The 15,684-nt window shown below is 33.5% G+C and overlaps 1 protein-coding gene across 7 annotated transcripts; it reads left to right on the top strand.

Annotated features, from left to right (window-relative positions):
• Positions 1–2,268: 2,268 nt before the first annotated feature.
• On the top strand, positions 2,269–13,890 carry LOC123216945 (paired amphipathic helix protein Sin3-like 4). 7 transcript variants are annotated; one of them, XM_044637635.1, is made up of 24 exons: positions 2,277–2,502; positions 2,705–2,860; positions 3,463–3,624; positions 3,709–3,895; positions 3,977–4,075; positions 4,215–4,382; positions 4,463–4,745; positions 5,316–5,452; positions 6,321–6,396; positions 6,482–6,511; positions 6,941–7,212; positions 7,374–7,528; positions 7,901–8,028; positions 8,140–8,394; positions 9,143–9,835; positions 9,987–10,081; positions 11,269–11,919; positions 12,072–12,172; positions 12,253–12,391; positions 12,485–12,637; positions 12,735–12,901; positions 12,977–13,088; positions 13,277–13,456; positions 13,547–13,890. In XM_044637635.1, the coding sequence occupies exons 2-23, from the start codon at positions 2,787–2,789 to the stop codon at positions 13,433–13,435; spliced, it is 4,296 nt and encodes a 1,431-aa protein (XP_044493570.1). In that variant the 5' UTR covers positions 2,277–2,502; positions 2,705–2,786; the 3' UTR covers positions 13,436–13,456; positions 13,547–13,890. The 7 variants fall into 7 exon arrangements, with proteins under 7 accessions (XP_044493573.1, XP_044493570.1, XP_044493568.1 ...); XM_044637633.1 differs by having other exon boundaries at positions 4,463–4,808; XM_044637637.1 differs by having other exon boundaries at positions 2,278–2,502; positions 4,463–4,736; positions 12,741–12,901.
• The last annotated feature ends 1,794 nt before the right edge of the window (positions 13,891–15,684 follow it).

Genomic DNA, 15,684 nt, shown 5'->3' with positions numbered 1-15,684 from the left:
AATTAGTTGGACAATTTATTAGTGTTAACCAACCAACGTTGACCATCGTTAATAGGTGTTGATCAATCAAACTTGATCCATTTTTGGGTATCATTCATTGAGTAATTACCACTGTTGACATTACTTAAAGGGTCCTTTGATTTCAGTTAATAATAATTATTTTGATATTTTATTTTTTATTATTTATATTATCTTATTTGATTTATTAATATTAAGGTATTATAATAATCATTTATTATCAATAATGATATTTTAGATAACATAAGTGATAATTTGATTTTCATATTTATCGTAGGTATTAAAAATAAATTGGTCAATCAATCAAACACTCAATTAATCAATTTATTTTTAAAAAATTAGTTGACTAGGTGATTGATCAACCGACTAAGCACCTAACCAATCAATTTATTTTTAAAAATTAATTAGTTAAATGTTTGACTGATCGATCAAGCTATCCAATTAAGGCTAGATTCTAGCCAAGTCGAGCTCGAGCTCGATTCGGTTTACTTATAGCTAAGCTCGAGCTCGTGAAAGCTAAGCTCAAATTTAGTTCGGTTTGTTTTTCGTTATTAAAACGACGTCATTTTAATACATATTGATCAAAATGATGTCATTTTGTATCAAAAATTTTAATTAAAAAATTTGACGAATAGCTCGAGCTTGATCGAGTTTGCATAGGGCTAGCTCATTTTAGGCTCGTTCGAACAGAACTCGAGCCGATTCGATTCCAATCTAACCGTATATCCAATCAATCTTAAATTCTAAAATATTTTCTGTTTAAAAATAAAATAAAATAAAACAATAATTATATTTATATAATAAAACATAATTATATATATAAAAAATAAAAAAATAACTACACCCCTCCATTTTGCCAGTATCCACATTCTTAAAAACGCTCCAGGGCGCGACAAAACATAGCACAAATATATTACGTAATTAATGATGGTCAAGTGCATTTTGTGCGTATGACAGTTGGAAGATAAACACATATTTAGGATTTAATTCTGTTTCTTTGAATAGTTATCCTAAATTTATTTTAAGATTAAATCCATCTTATCATTCAAGGGTATGCATAACCCAGCTTGATAAAGTTTAAGAAATTTTTTTAAATAAAAAAATAATTTAAAAAATTTTTAAACCAAATTAAATTAAAAAATATAATTTAAACTAATTAAAATTATTTATTTTTAATTATATATTATTTAATTAAATTATAATTTTTTAGAATATAATATAAATAAGTAAAATAAATACAAAATATATATCATATATGTGTTAAAAAATAACAAAATAAATCTAAAAAACAAATTATACAACTAATTACTTAATAAAAAATTATACTATTTTATAAACTAAATCAAATTATAATTTTAAAATAATTTAATCTAATTTTACGGTTTAAACCAAATTAAAATCAACAATCAACTCGTCTGCCTCACTATAAGCCTAAAACAGAGCCGCTGTCATTATGATTACGTAATGGTTTTAACATTTTAATATGTTTTGAAGACGCCATCCAATTCTGAAAACTTATCTCTTTAACAGTCCTAACACTTCTGGGCTGGCTCAAGCTTTCCACCACTGAACAAGGACCGGTGCATTGGGCCTTGCCTTACTTACACATCCAATAACCTCCGTATTTGTGCAGTTCCTTATATAAACATATTATATATATTTACTCTGAGTAAATATATTTATTTATGTCACAATATAATAATCATATAATGGCCCCTTGTTGTGGCTGGCCCTTACTACGTGCCATTGCCAGTTGGGTTTAATGTAATTAAGCTAATCAAGTGGCTTAATATTCATTTTAGTTGATTAATTACTATTTATGCCTAATTGTGACGAACCTAATTTAATCATTACCAATCTGGTGAAAAAAATATTAGGCCAATTACACCTCACACTGTCATACCCCTCCGCCCAAACCCTAATCAAAACTAAAGCAACACATAACTGATTATTATTTTTACAGATTCAAACGCAAACACTATCAAAAGACGCAATTTCAATAACATTATACTATCCCCAATAAACCCCTTAATTTTCAATTAATACCCAAAAACCCCACTGCTCTTGTTACTCGACCGTGCTTAGTACGAACCCAAATCTGGAATAACTTACACCAAACCCTAATTTTAACACACAAGACTAAATTAACCGCCTGTATCCGGTAACCAAAGAAGTAGACCGGTTATCGGCTGTAAAATTTACCATCTCCACATTCGTTTTATTTTTCTTATATCCCTTTGTAAACTTACTCTCTCCCTTCTGTTTGTTAACATTTGGTTGTATGTGTGTATTCTCTGTTTTAATTATCATATTCCCTCTCCCAAAACATTGTTAAAATTTCACAAAATCCTCCAAAATAAAGACAAAATCGAAATTTTTTGTTCTTCTTTAATTTACTCATGGAAGACGATGCTTGGTCGTGAAGAGTAGTTGATTTTTTTGGTGTTGCTAATTCAGCGATGAAACGATTTTTTTATCTTCATTGTAATTTTCGCTTTCCATGATATTTTCATTTCGCTCTGCTAGTTCATTGTCTGAACGTTGCTTTATGTTCAAGTAATGCTAATTACTTGTGATTCCGGTGATCTGTTAAGAGGCTAGGATGAAATTCTGTGTTTTGTCGTTAGATAGATCTGCGATGTCGTTTTGAGAGGTTTTGTTTGAATGACTAAGTTTTTGACTGCAGGATTTTTAAGGTCAATTGAAGTTGAAAGCATGATTTGTTATTGAAGAGAGGTGTAGAGAGATTTTGTGTTTGTTTTTTCAAGATGAAGAGGTCCAGAGATGATGTATACATGAACTCTCAACTTAAACGGCCCATGATTTCTTCGACAGGAGAAGCGTGAGTTTATTTATTTATCTTTGTTGTTTTAATTTTTAATTTTTATTATTGGAGTTCGTTTTGTTATAACGAGATTAAGTTCTTTAATTGATATTACACATAACGTTCTGTTGATTTTTCCTTGGATATTGTGTTAATTTGACAACTAATTGTTGGTTAAAATACTTCGTCGATGGTTATGCTTTGATTTTTTTTTTTTAAATTTTGACTTCCTAAGAAAGATCATGTAATTTAAAAAAAAAAAAAAACTCTGTTGTAAATAACTTCGTAAACTTAATTCTATTCGAGCGGTAGAAAGAGAAGCCAAAAGTAGCAATTATAATGTGTTTGGAACATTACTTATATGTCGTGTATGCAGAAATATGCTTTACTAATTTGAGATATTATTTTCATTTTATTTGGAAAACTATAATCTGATATTGATCTACTGGAAGGGCCCCTGAATTTCAGAAAAGCAGATACTCTTTCTTTGATGCAAGGAAGCGGTTTTAGAAGAAGTTCTAGTTATGTGTGAAAAATATGATCTGGGGATTGATCTACAGTTCGTGTTTTCAAAATTTTGCATTTTTAATTTGTTTTGATATTTTTTTTTGCAAATGAAGCTCTGGGCAACCCCAAGTGATAGGAGGAGGAGGAGGAACTACACAGAAGCTAACAACAAATGACGCTCTGGCATATCTCAAGGCTGTTAAGGACATATTTCAGGACAAAAGGGAAAAATATGATGACTTCCTTGAAGTTATGAAAGACTTCAAAGCTCAAAGGTTTGGTCACGTTACATCATTATGGATTCTTTAATGTTTGTGGAAATACGTTTTTGATTGGTGATTATGTTATCTCGATTGTAGAATTGACACAGCAGGTGTAATAGCAAGGGTAAAGGAGCTATTTAAAGGGCATCGGGAACTAATTTTAGGGTTCAATACCTTCTTGCCAAAGGGATATGAGATCACCCTCCCACTTGATGATGAGCAACCTCCACAAAAGAAGCCAGTTGAATTTGAAGAGGCCATTAATTTTGTAAACAAGATTAAGGTAAAAGTATAATGGCATGGCTAAACTTGAGGTAGTAGTTTTTTTGTCAAGGTTGCAGTCTGATAAATTGTATTCCTGCAGACAAGGTTTCAAGGTGATGATCATGTTTACAAATCATTTTTAGACATTTTGAACATGTATAGAAAGGAAAACAAGTCAATTACTGAAGTCTACCAGGAGGTATGTTCTTTGAATTTATTTTTCATACCTTTTGTTTGGTGTTCCACAGCTTTTTCCTTTGTGTGTTTATCTGGTCTCATGTGCTCACATTGAACTTTTGGCATAATGCTTCTGATTATTGAAGTATATTATCTTGTAGGTTGCTTCCCTTTTCCAAGACCATCCTGATCTGCTTGATGAGTTTACTCATTTTCTACCTGATTCTTCAGCATCAGCATCAACTGCATATGTCCCTTCTGGAAGGACATCTCTGCTCTGTGATAGGAGCTCTGCATTGCCCACAATGCGGCAAATGCATGTTGATAAGGTAATTTTCTGTCTCATCTATGTCATTATTTCATTCTGTTAACTTTAAGCTAATATATGGTGTATGGGCTCTTTTTCCAGAAAGAAAGGACTATAGGTTCTCATGCTGATCGTGACCTTAGTGTTGACCGACCTGATCCGGACCATGATAGGATGCTGATGAAATCTGACAAAGATCAAAGGAGGCGTGTGGAAAAGGAAAGGGAGAGGAGAGAAGACAGAGATAGAAGAGATCGGGAGCGGGAAGATAGAGACTTTGAGAATGATGGCAATAGAGACTTTAACATAAAACGCCTTGCCCCGAAACGGAAGGCTCGTAGAATTGAAGACTCAACTGCTGAACAATTCAATCAAGGTGGGGAAGGTGATGAAAACTTTGGAATGCATCCCGTTTCATCTTCTTTTGATTATAAAAACTCTATGAAAGGTGTGTAATTAAAATCGTAGAATTTGTTGTTTTACCCACATGAATATTAATTTAAAATTTTATTAACTGGCTGCCTTTATCTATTGATAGAAGCTTTACAGTTCTTGAATTTATTTGTCTGCTTCATATAAGACACAAGAACTGAAAAATAAATGAAAGAGGAAAAGTTTTATCCTAGCAGTATATGTGACTAAGGGTTGATAGCTGTTAACTAGTTTCTCTTTGGATATTCATGTATCCTACATAAGCATAAACTCAATTTAAGAAGAGAGAGAGAGAGAGAAAAACGAAGCAGCATTTACATTGCATGTAGATCATTCTATTATCAGTAGAATATAGTTTCAGTATCATATCTGTTGAGTATTTGAGGAACTGTTGTTTTAAATATTGGAATGCCGCTTTACAAGATGTTTCCATCAATAAATTTCTTATGTGTCTGCATACCTGTATGTGCTGATTCTTTTTATGCAAGAAATTGAGTTTTCTTTAACTTCGTTTTTTATGCAGGTGTGTACAGCCAGGAGCTGGCATTCTGCGAGAAAGTAAAGGAGAAGTTATGTAATCCTGATAATTACCAGGAATTTTTGAGGTGTCTTCATCTCTACACCAAGGAAATAATAAGTCGACCAGAATTGCAATCTTTGGTATGGCTGATGAATGTGTTAAGTAGTTATAGTTTAGCTTTTCTTAATCATCTCTGATTTATATTCAGTTATATCTTGAATAAATTGGAGTAAAAAAGATGGTTATTATCATATGTTGTTCACAAGTGCTGTTGAAGAATTTGCTATGAGTAACTGGATTAAATCTATTTATAGTTTAGTTTAAAGTTGATAAACAAATAACTGCAATAAAATTTAAGGCTTTTTATCATTTTGATGCAAGCAAAGTATTGTCAAAGCAGCAGATAATGTCTTAATCCTTGCAAAAAAAAATATTGGCAACTTTTAAAGTTGGCCAAATATCACCCCAACTACTCTAGATTTTAACCAGAAAAAGAAAAAAAATGGGTCATGTTTGTTTCTGGATGGTGGTCAAGTAATACTTTCAAACTTGTTTGACAGGGTGGGCATCAGCTTCCCTGGTTTGCCCTTAATAATCCCACATCAGCTTGACCTCTCTTTTTTTTTATAATCTGCAGCAATATAGAGGGATTACGCTTTCTTATTCATAAGAAAGTTTTACATTCACTCTTTCTTTTTAGCAAGTTCTTAATTAGTCTTTCTCATTCTTATGCCAATTCACAAGAGTGCGTAGTTGATCCATGATAAGGTCTGACTTGTCATACCTCAAAAATTCATTTTATTTGGACTGTAAAAATATGCTTTTCTAAGATTTTTAAGAATTAAAAGTTTCTGTGATTTATCTTCTTTCTTATAAAGCATACATTTTTTATGGAAATGTCACAACCCTTACTTTTTAACTTATATTATTAATAGGTCACCTGATGCATCTATTGAGAGTCTTTTGCTAGTAAGAAATTAGTGATTGTGAAACTTTTTCATGTATCAGGTCAGTGATTTGCTTGGAAAGTATCCAGATCTTATGGATGGGTTCCATGGATTTTTGGCTCGCTGCGAGAAAAATGGTAACCATTTAAAACAGATGCCTTAAATTTTCTAATGTTCTTGTTGCATTATCAACATTTTATCTAATTAAGTCTTTCACTGCAGAGGGATTTCTTGCTAATGTTATGAGCAAAAGTAAGTAAGCTTATTTCTTTTCTTGTTATATTATCTCATATTTTCTTCATTATAGAAGTTTCCTTTGGCTGGTTTTCCACCTGAAGTAGAATTCATGTAAAATGCTGGATCAAGATGATACATTTCTAATGTTAAATCTTGCATGATTATATTGATTGTCTGAACTCGAGTAATGAACCTAATGACTTTAGTTATAGTTAGGTTGGTTCAATTCTTCAGACATTTAGGCTCATTGCTTGATGGGATACCTGTAATTAATATGCATTACATATGGATGATGCTAGATTCAGAAGTTTTGTAATTTGTAATCACCATGGGTTTTATTAGACATGCTGATTCTACCAATAGGATAATTTGACTTAGTTGCGTTGGGAGGTGCACCTTGATGCTTTGTTTGTTTTATTAATCCTTAATCTTCATTCACTGCAGAATCTTTGTGGAATGATGGTTTGCCCAGATCTGTTAAGGTAGAGGACGGGGATAGAGATCGAGATCGTGAAAGGGATGATGTGGTTATAGATAGGGACCGTGAAAATAGAGACAGAGATAGACTTGATAAAAATGTGGGCTTCGGAGTTAAAGATGTGATAGGTCAGAAGATGTCTTTGTATTCCAGCAAGTATATGGCAAAACCTATTCAAGAACTTGACCTCTCAAACTGTGAGCGCTGCACTCCCAGTTATCGACTTCTTCCAAAAACTGTATGTTCTTTTTGGTTTTAATTTGCTATTATTTTAGTTGTCTTTTAAGGAGACACTGTGACTTCCCTAGGCCAAAAAGGGAATGATAAGAGAAAGTAAAAGAGACACTGACACTCCTGCAATTTTTTTTTTTTTTCGCATTTGTGTATACTATCATGCAGTATCCAATACCTGCAGCAAGCCAGAGAACAGAGCTGGGTGCTGAAGTACTGAATGATCATTGGGTTTCCGTAACTTCAGGAAGTGAAGATTACTCCTTCAAACACATGCGCAAAAACCAGTATGAAGAAAGCCTGTTTCGATGTGAAGATGACAGGTTGGAGGTTGCCCGAAATTGTAATGTTTACTTGTTTCCTTGCATGTGCTCTCTTGAGTAAATTTATGAATGACACCCAGTAATACCTGTTTTTGTCCCCAAAACATGTGTATCTGTCCATAGTAGGCTTTATTTCAACCTGTTAATTGCTGCTACTCATTTTCATTTGATGCCTGGTTTATAAGGAACTTAAAATTCCGGTTGGAGTTTATCTTTGTGGATTCAAGAGTAAATAAATATTTGCAAAGCCTCCCCACTCCCCCCTCTCCTAGTTTCTTACCTTCTCTTGTTCGCCATTTCCTAAATTAAGTTTCAATATTCTGATTATATTGGCTTTGGCAAGTGACTACTTTTTCGGAACAACGTTGACAGGTTTGAATTGGACATGTTGTTAGAATCTGTGAATGTAACTACCAAACGTGTAGAAGAATTGTTGGAAAAGATTAATAATAACACAATCAAAACAGATGGCCCTATTCGTATAGAAGAACACTTCACAGGTATTAAATTGACTGATGCCAGGTGAAAATCTGTCTAGTTTTTTTTTATGTGAGCTCATTTATTCAATACCTTCATCTTATGAACTTATTCCCTTTGGTCGGTTAATTCAGCTTTGAACCTAAGGTGCATTGAACGATTGTACGGTGACCATGGACTTGATGTGATGGACGTCTTACGAAAGAATGCTTTTCTTGCTTTGCCTGTTATCCTGACTCGATTGAAGCAAAAGCAAGAAGAGTGGGCAAGGTGTCGTTCTGATTTTAATAAAGTCTGGGCTGAAATCTATGCCAAGAATTATCATAAATCTCTTGATCATCGTAGTTTCTATTTCAAGCAACAGGACTCAAAGAGCTTGGGTGCGAAAGGTATTTTATTAGGTTTCCTTTTGTCCCGGTTGAATACACACCATGATCTGTTGTATTGATAGAGTCCACACCAGAATTCGTTTGTATGGGTAGAATACATACTTTGATATTTTTTGACATATTTATGATCTTGATTCATTGATTTTAGGCTTAGTTACCAAATGCTAGTACATATGAGAACAACTTTGAAGCTACCACATAAGCAAATTTGCACCTTGAAAATGTGCCTAAATCGGCAGTCTACCTTTGGAGTTGCACTTTCCAAATCTTGGTGGGGAATTAAGTATAAATGTGACATGTCTCACCCTGGTTAAATGGGGATTCCCTGAATGTGGTTTTTCTGTCGTTTAATTTATCTGTTTACTTTGAATGTTTGGGAGATATTTAATAGCATAAATATCTCAAACATGCACTCCATAGTTATTTGTTTCCATATGTGAAGGAACTCCAAACATTGGGCTTAGTAGTAAAAGCCCTTGGTTTCAACCGAGGTCAAGGTTAAAATCCATTTGATGGGCCAATCTACATGGGTTATTTTATCCCACAAGCTGCATTCCTACAGTGATTGTAGGGTTTGGAATTATTCTCAGTGTACAACTCAATGAACATGATGTGATGGTTGAGGGACTTTCGCATAAAGTAAAAGAATGAAAAGGAACAAGATAATTTATTAGATTTAACCAGTTTCATAGGACATCCTTTGCCTTATATGTTCAGTTCTAATTGCTAATTTGTATATTTTTTATAGCTTTGTTGGCAGAGATAAAAGAAATCAGTGAGAAGAAGCACAAGGAAGATGACACACTTCTTGCTATTGCTGCTGGAAATAGACGGTCTATTGTTCCTCATTTGGAATTTGAGTATCCAGATCCTGACATTCATGAAGATTTATATCAGCTCATTAAATATTCATGTGGAGAAATGTGTTCAATTGAACAGTTAGACAAAGTAATGAAGATCTGGACAACTTTCTTGGAACCTATACTTGGTGTTCCTCCTCGGCCTCAGGGTGCAGAGGACACTGAAGATGTTGTAAAGGTCAACAATCATTCTGTCAAAAGTCGTGCTGCTAGTGTTGGTGATAGTGATGGAAGTCCTGATGGTCCTGCTACTGTCACCAATTCTAAACATGTGAATCCTTCCAGAAATGGAGATGAGAGTATTCAACCCGAACAATCAAGTTCTTCTAGGGCTTGGCTGCCAAATGGGGTTCGTGAGGTTAAAGAAGATGGTTCAGAAGCTTATCAAATTGCTCGTAAGAGTGACAATTTCTGTGATAGTTCTGAGCAAGATAAATTGCAGAGCAATGCAGCTATGGCTGATGAAACATCTGGGATCAGCAAACAAGCTAGTACCAATGAGCGGTTTGTCAATACAAATGCATCGCTTGGGACTGGGGCAGATCGAAGTAATGGAAGGACTAACATAGAGAACACATCAGGTTTGTCAAATGCTTTCAAATCAATATAACTTATCTCTGTTTACCCATTTCTCTCCTGAACTTTAATGCTAAATTTTCTATAAATTTTAATTATAATTTATAATGATGTCTTCACTGCTGAGATTCTTCTTCTTTACTAATTTTTTTCCAGGGCTTAGTACAACTCACTGTAGACCTGGCAATCTCACTGTTGAGGGTGGACTTGAGTTAAGGTCAAATAATGAAATTATTTTCCCTTCATCAGAGGTACAGCTTTTAATGCTATCTCTATGTATGTTTATTCACTTTCAAGTAAGGGAATGTATTTTACCATTTCATGAAATATGGATTATACAGTATAGAATCACACTATTTGATGGTTGATACCTTATGCCAGTGGAACACTAAGGGTGCGTTTGGTTGGGAGAATTTATTATTACCTTGGTAATCTATCTTTTATTCCCTTGTTTGGTTTGTCAGTAATAAAAGATTACAGTAATCTTCTATTACCAATGCTGACGTGACAGGTAATATAGGTGGTAATCTGATTACCACTTTCACCTTAGGTATTTAAAGATTACTGAGGTAATCTTGAGTTTATTATAATTATATTATTATTTATTAATTTTTTGAGATAAAAATAAATTTATTTTTAATTAATATGACAAATAATATAAAAAAATATTTAAAAATAATTATATTCAAGGGCATTTAAATAAAATAATTTACTAGTAATCTTTTATTACCTTTAACCAAACACAATAATTATTTATACTTATCAAATTTTATCAAACACAGTAATCATTTATACCCAGTAATCTTATAAGTAATCTATCTTCAAGGGAATCTTTCTATTTTAGTAATCAAACATTACCCAAACCAAACGCCCCCTAATTGTTGTAAATTTTTTAAAATATTAACTATGTTGAATGTGAAAGAGCTGATAATTGATTTCATTATTGACTTTCTATCTGTTCCCAAAGCAAAGTTGCTTTGGATGACTATTTAATAGAAAATTGCAAACAAATATTATGGTCCTGGTGATAGATAGCATTTTGACTGAAACAGTTATGGAGTCATTTGAGACAGCATCTTCTCATCATTTGCTTACTTTGTTGTTCAAACAGTTAAACAACTGCTATTCTCATACTTCTCAATGGTTCTTTCCCTCCTGTTGATAGGCTATTTAATTTTTGAAGTTTGGAATTATTTAGTTTGATAGACCTTTAGGTATGCGTTGGAAGTAGCTTATACTAGTTATGATTTATATTTTCAAGTTCTCCCACATATTAGTGCAGTTTGTTTCATTGATTGGTCATCCAGGGTTGCCATGATTTATTTTTTAAATAAAAAGTTAGTAATCAATTAAAAACTCGGTTCTGAGTTCTTTTTAGTATTGTTTTATGATGCTTTAACTCTGAAAGATGATTCCATGTTCATTATTGATGTTGCAGGCTGGGGGTTCTTCAAGACAGATGATAACAACTAATGGGGTGCTGACAGAAGGCGCAAAGACTCAGAGATACAATGCAGAATCTGATATGCAGTTTAAAATTGAAAGAGAAGAGGGTGAATTATCTCCTAACGGAGATTTTGAGGAGGATAATTTTGCTGCTTATGGAGAAGCTGTTCTGGAGGCCGTGCCTAAAGCAAAGGATGTTGCTGTCAGCAGACAATATCAAACCAAACATGGAGAAGAAGAAATATGTTGTGCGGAGGTTGGGGGTGAAAATGAAGCTGATGCTGATGATGAAGGTGAGGACAGTGCTCAGAGGTCTTCAGAGGACACTGAAAATGCCTCTGAGAATGGTGATGTGTCTGGAAGTGATTCTGGTGATGCTGAGGATTGTTCTCGGGAAGAACATGAGGAAGATGGAGACCATGATGAGCATGATAACAAGGCGGAAAGTGAAGGTGAAGCTGAAGGGATGGCTGATGCTCATGATGTTGAAGGAGATGGGACGTTATTACCATATTCAGAACGTTTTCTGCTGACCGTGAAGCCTCTTGCAAAGCATGTTACCCCATCTCTACGTGATAAAGAAAAGGACTCTAGGGTTTTCTATGGAAATGATTCCTTCTATGTGCTTTTTAGGCTTCACCAAGTAAAAACCTTTTTGTGTTATCTTTTTTCTTTCATTCTTTTATTATTATTATTATTTTTGGTACGTGAGAGCGTATTATATATTCGAATGACGTTACCGGATTAAATTCTTTTGTTAATTCATTGACTTCATGTTCCCTATTTCTTTGACAGACATTGTACGAGAGAATACAGTCGGCAAAGATTAATTCATCATCTGCTGAGAGGAAATGGAAGACATCTAATGATACTGGCCCTACGGATCTTTATGCCAGGTAGTTTAGTTTTAGAGGATTTTGAGTATTCTAGCCTTATATGATTTGAAAGTGTATGCTAATTTGGAGATCTGATGTAGGTTCATGAGTGCACTTTATAGTTTACTGGATGGTTCTTCTGACAATACAAAATTTGAGGATGATTGCCGAGCTATTATTGGTACTCAGTCTTATGTTTTGTTTACATTGGACAAGCTGCTATATAGACTTGTCAAACATGTAAGATGCTTGGTTTTATTTCTTTTAGTATATTGGTTTTTTACCTTTTGCCTATGCACTGCTTTAAATACTATTTGTTGTTTGTTTTATCAGCTCCAAGCAGTAGCAACAGATGAGATGGATAACAAGCTTCTTCAACTGTACACATATGAGAAATCTAGAAAACCTGGAAGATTTCTTGATATGGTTTACCATGAAAATGCTCGTGTACTTCTTCATGATGAGAACATATATCGTATTGAATGTGTATGGTTTTCATTACTTTCTTCCAATTTTCTTTTACTTTGAGGATTGTTCGTGACTTTATATAGGAAAATATTGAATATAAGTAATTTCATTTTTGCTGCAGTCATCTACGCCAACCCATCTCTCTATTCAGCTTATGGACAATGGACATGAGAAGCCTGAAGTGACAGCTGTTTCCATGGATCCCAATTTTGCTGCATACCTTCATAATGTCTTCCTATCAATTCCTGGGAAAAAGGATAAGTCTGGGATATTCTTGAAGAGGTTTGTGAAAATGGAAAAAGTCAAACTTTTTTACCGTCATATTGGTGATGGCTATTAATTGTTGCCGTTTTACAGGAATAAATGCAAAGTTGCAGGTGATGATGAATTTTCTTCTACATGCCAGGCCATGGAAGGACTTCAAATTGCTAACGGTTTGGAGTGCAAGATAACTTGCAATTCATCCAAGGTATTTTATTTTGTAAATCTTTCTAAGCCAACTCTAACTTGTTTGGTGGCCTAATTGAGTTCAAATTTTTTGTGTCATTTTGTATATCAAATGTTTTTTTTTCCACTAGAAACTGTTAAATTATATTAAACGAGAGATTGAAGTAAATATATCATTGTGCTAATAATATGGAAATTTATACATGGTAGGTGTCGTATGTTTTGGATACGGAAGATTTCTTGTTTCGAACAAGAAGGAAAAGTAGAAGGATCCCTCAGAACAGCCCATGCCACAACCAGGCAAAGGCTTCAAATGGTCATCCAATTAGAAGACTACAACGGTTTCAAAGATGGCTTTCTGGCTCATAATATGCTTCTGTAGTAGATGTGGTACGTGCTACTTTTCCATTGCTGTATCTGGTAGCATACATAAGAATCAGAAGAAGATGATTTATATATTTTGAATAACTTGCATTTCAGCTATTTTTGTAATTCAAATGCCTTGACTACACATTAAATACACTGGTGCTGGGATCGGAAAGGTCAACAGCGCCGCGAGTGGAAAAGCTTTTTTGCAGGATTCATGTTTCATGTACTATGATATTTCTGTCTGACCAACTCAATAAAGAATCTGAGAAAAGGGGAATTGGCTCGGAAGATTGTAGTATAACGAAAGTTTGTGGCATTTTTAGCCGTTCAGGGTGTACATAGAGAGGTAATATGTGATGTAAAACCTGAGATAGATGTTCATTCCATTCTTCTAAATTTTTTGTTTTTCTTTTTGAGAACTGCCATTTATTCAAAGGAGGGTTGAATTTCTCTGACGTGATAACAGCTAGCAGCTCTGATTCCCCTGATTCTTTTGCAGTGATTTGACAGGAATGTTGAGAATCAGACATGACTCAACATCCCTTTATTCGGCCATCTAAAATTCGATTAGGTGGCTCAGTGTATAAGGTTAAATCAGAACCGACACCCGTCTTTGCCCTGGAATTTGAATATTATAATAGGACATGCACTAACCTCTTTTGCCCCCTACCGACTGGACGGATCTGGCTGGTGTCATCTGCCACGTTTGTCACCCCCATAACTAAAAATATTAATAAAAATAAAAATAAAAATTAAGCTATCTCCTTTTAAATTAAAAACATTTGTTTTTGTTGAATTAAAGCCTAAATCAAATCTCTCACCCAATAATGTATTTTCTGCGACCACGGTCTTCGGTTATCATCTTCCACCACCACTGTCACCGTCTATTGCTCTTTTTCGTCCACCTCTAGTACAAAACTCACATGGTTATGGCTTTGACCACCACCAATGTCGTTTATTAGCTACCACCACTACTGTTGGTTGTCTTTTACACCACCACGGCCGTCCATCACTAAGTCTTGTTTTGTTTTATGGCTTCAGATTAACTAGTGATGGTGGTTATGAAAGATACTGTTAGAGTTAATTACTTTTCATGCACCAAGTATGTTGGTGTTGCATCAAAGTATCAAAGATGTAAGAGTACAACCAAATAAAAATAGAGAATTGTTCCTTTCATTTCAATGTTGTGGATGTAATTTTTTGTTCATAATCTCACTTTATATATTAATATGATTTTTAATTTATTATGTTATTGTTTCCACCTTTTTTATTGTATTATTATGTTCGAATAATTCTCACTGTCATAATATCAATAAATTAAGATAATAATTTCATAGAAATATAAGATAGAAGAAGTGCATAGGAATGGTAGTTTAAGCATGGAATGATTTTTTATTCATTCGATAATTTTGTCCAACAATGTAAAATCTATGGGATTAATATAGGTTTTGAAGTTATTATACATTCTTCAAAGAAAGGAGATAGTGGACGGATGAAAAACACGAAATAACTTGTTCTTGTACTAGGAAGTTGAGTAGTAACTCTAGAAATGTTTTTAAATTGAATCTAATAACAAAAGTTAATTGTAAGGCTCAAATTGATGCATCTATATGTTCTAATAGAAAATGAAAAATATGTTTAATTGTCTTTGATCATAACCATGATTTTAGTAGTCTTGCCGAAATTAGATATTTTAAGAACATTCAAATATATCACTGTTATGAAAAGGAGGCTTGAAATGAATGATAAGGTTGGAATTAAAGCAAGTAAAAATTTCAATTTTTTGTTTGTTAGAGCAAATAGTGATGAGAATTTGTCTTTTAACACTACAATAAAAAGGTCACGATGATATAACTTGGTGCTTAAGATGTTTCTACAATCCAAATTTTTTGTTAAATAAAAAAAGAGAAATCAAATTTCTTTTACGTAATGGATTTATATGCAAACCGTCTATTAAAAAAATGTTTTATGGGTGGATATAATAAGTTGGGTTGCTTTAAAAGAATTTGATTGTATTGTGACATTTGACGCTACATACCTAACCAACAAATATAATATATTATTCAATGCTTTTGTTGCTGCTAATTGTCATGGTCATTCAACATTGTTGGGTGGTGGGTCAATCTTTAATTAGAACACAAAAATATTTGTTTGACTTGTTCAATCTTGGCTTGTATGTATTTTGAATTATACTCTTAAGGGTGTTTGATTTGGGTAATGTTTTATTACCAAAATAGAAAGATTACCTT

The sequence above is a fragment of the Mangifera indica genome, chromosome 5, assembly GCF_011075055.1.
Source record: "Mangifera indica cultivar Alphonso chromosome 5, CATAS_Mindica_2.1, whole genome shotgun sequence".
Classification (NCBI taxonomy): Eukaryota; Viridiplantae; Streptophyta; class Magnoliopsida; order Sapindales; family Anacardiaceae; genus Mangifera; species Mangifera indica.
This window is presented reverse-complemented; position numbering and strand designations above follow the sequence as displayed.

Coding starts and splice junctions, on each gene's coding strand:
- LOC123216945 (XM_044637633.1), top strand. CDS start 2,787: ATGAAGAGGTCCAGAGATGATGTATACATGAACTCTCAACTTAAACGG. Junction 4,809..5,315: donor TTATAAAAACTCTATGAAAG/GTGTGTAATTAA, acceptor TTTTTTATGCAG/GTGTGTACAGCCAGGAGCTG. Junction 12,173..12,252: donor CCTACGGATCTTTATGCCAG/GTAGTTTAGTTT, acceptor GATCTGATGTAG/GTTCATGAGTGCACTTTATA.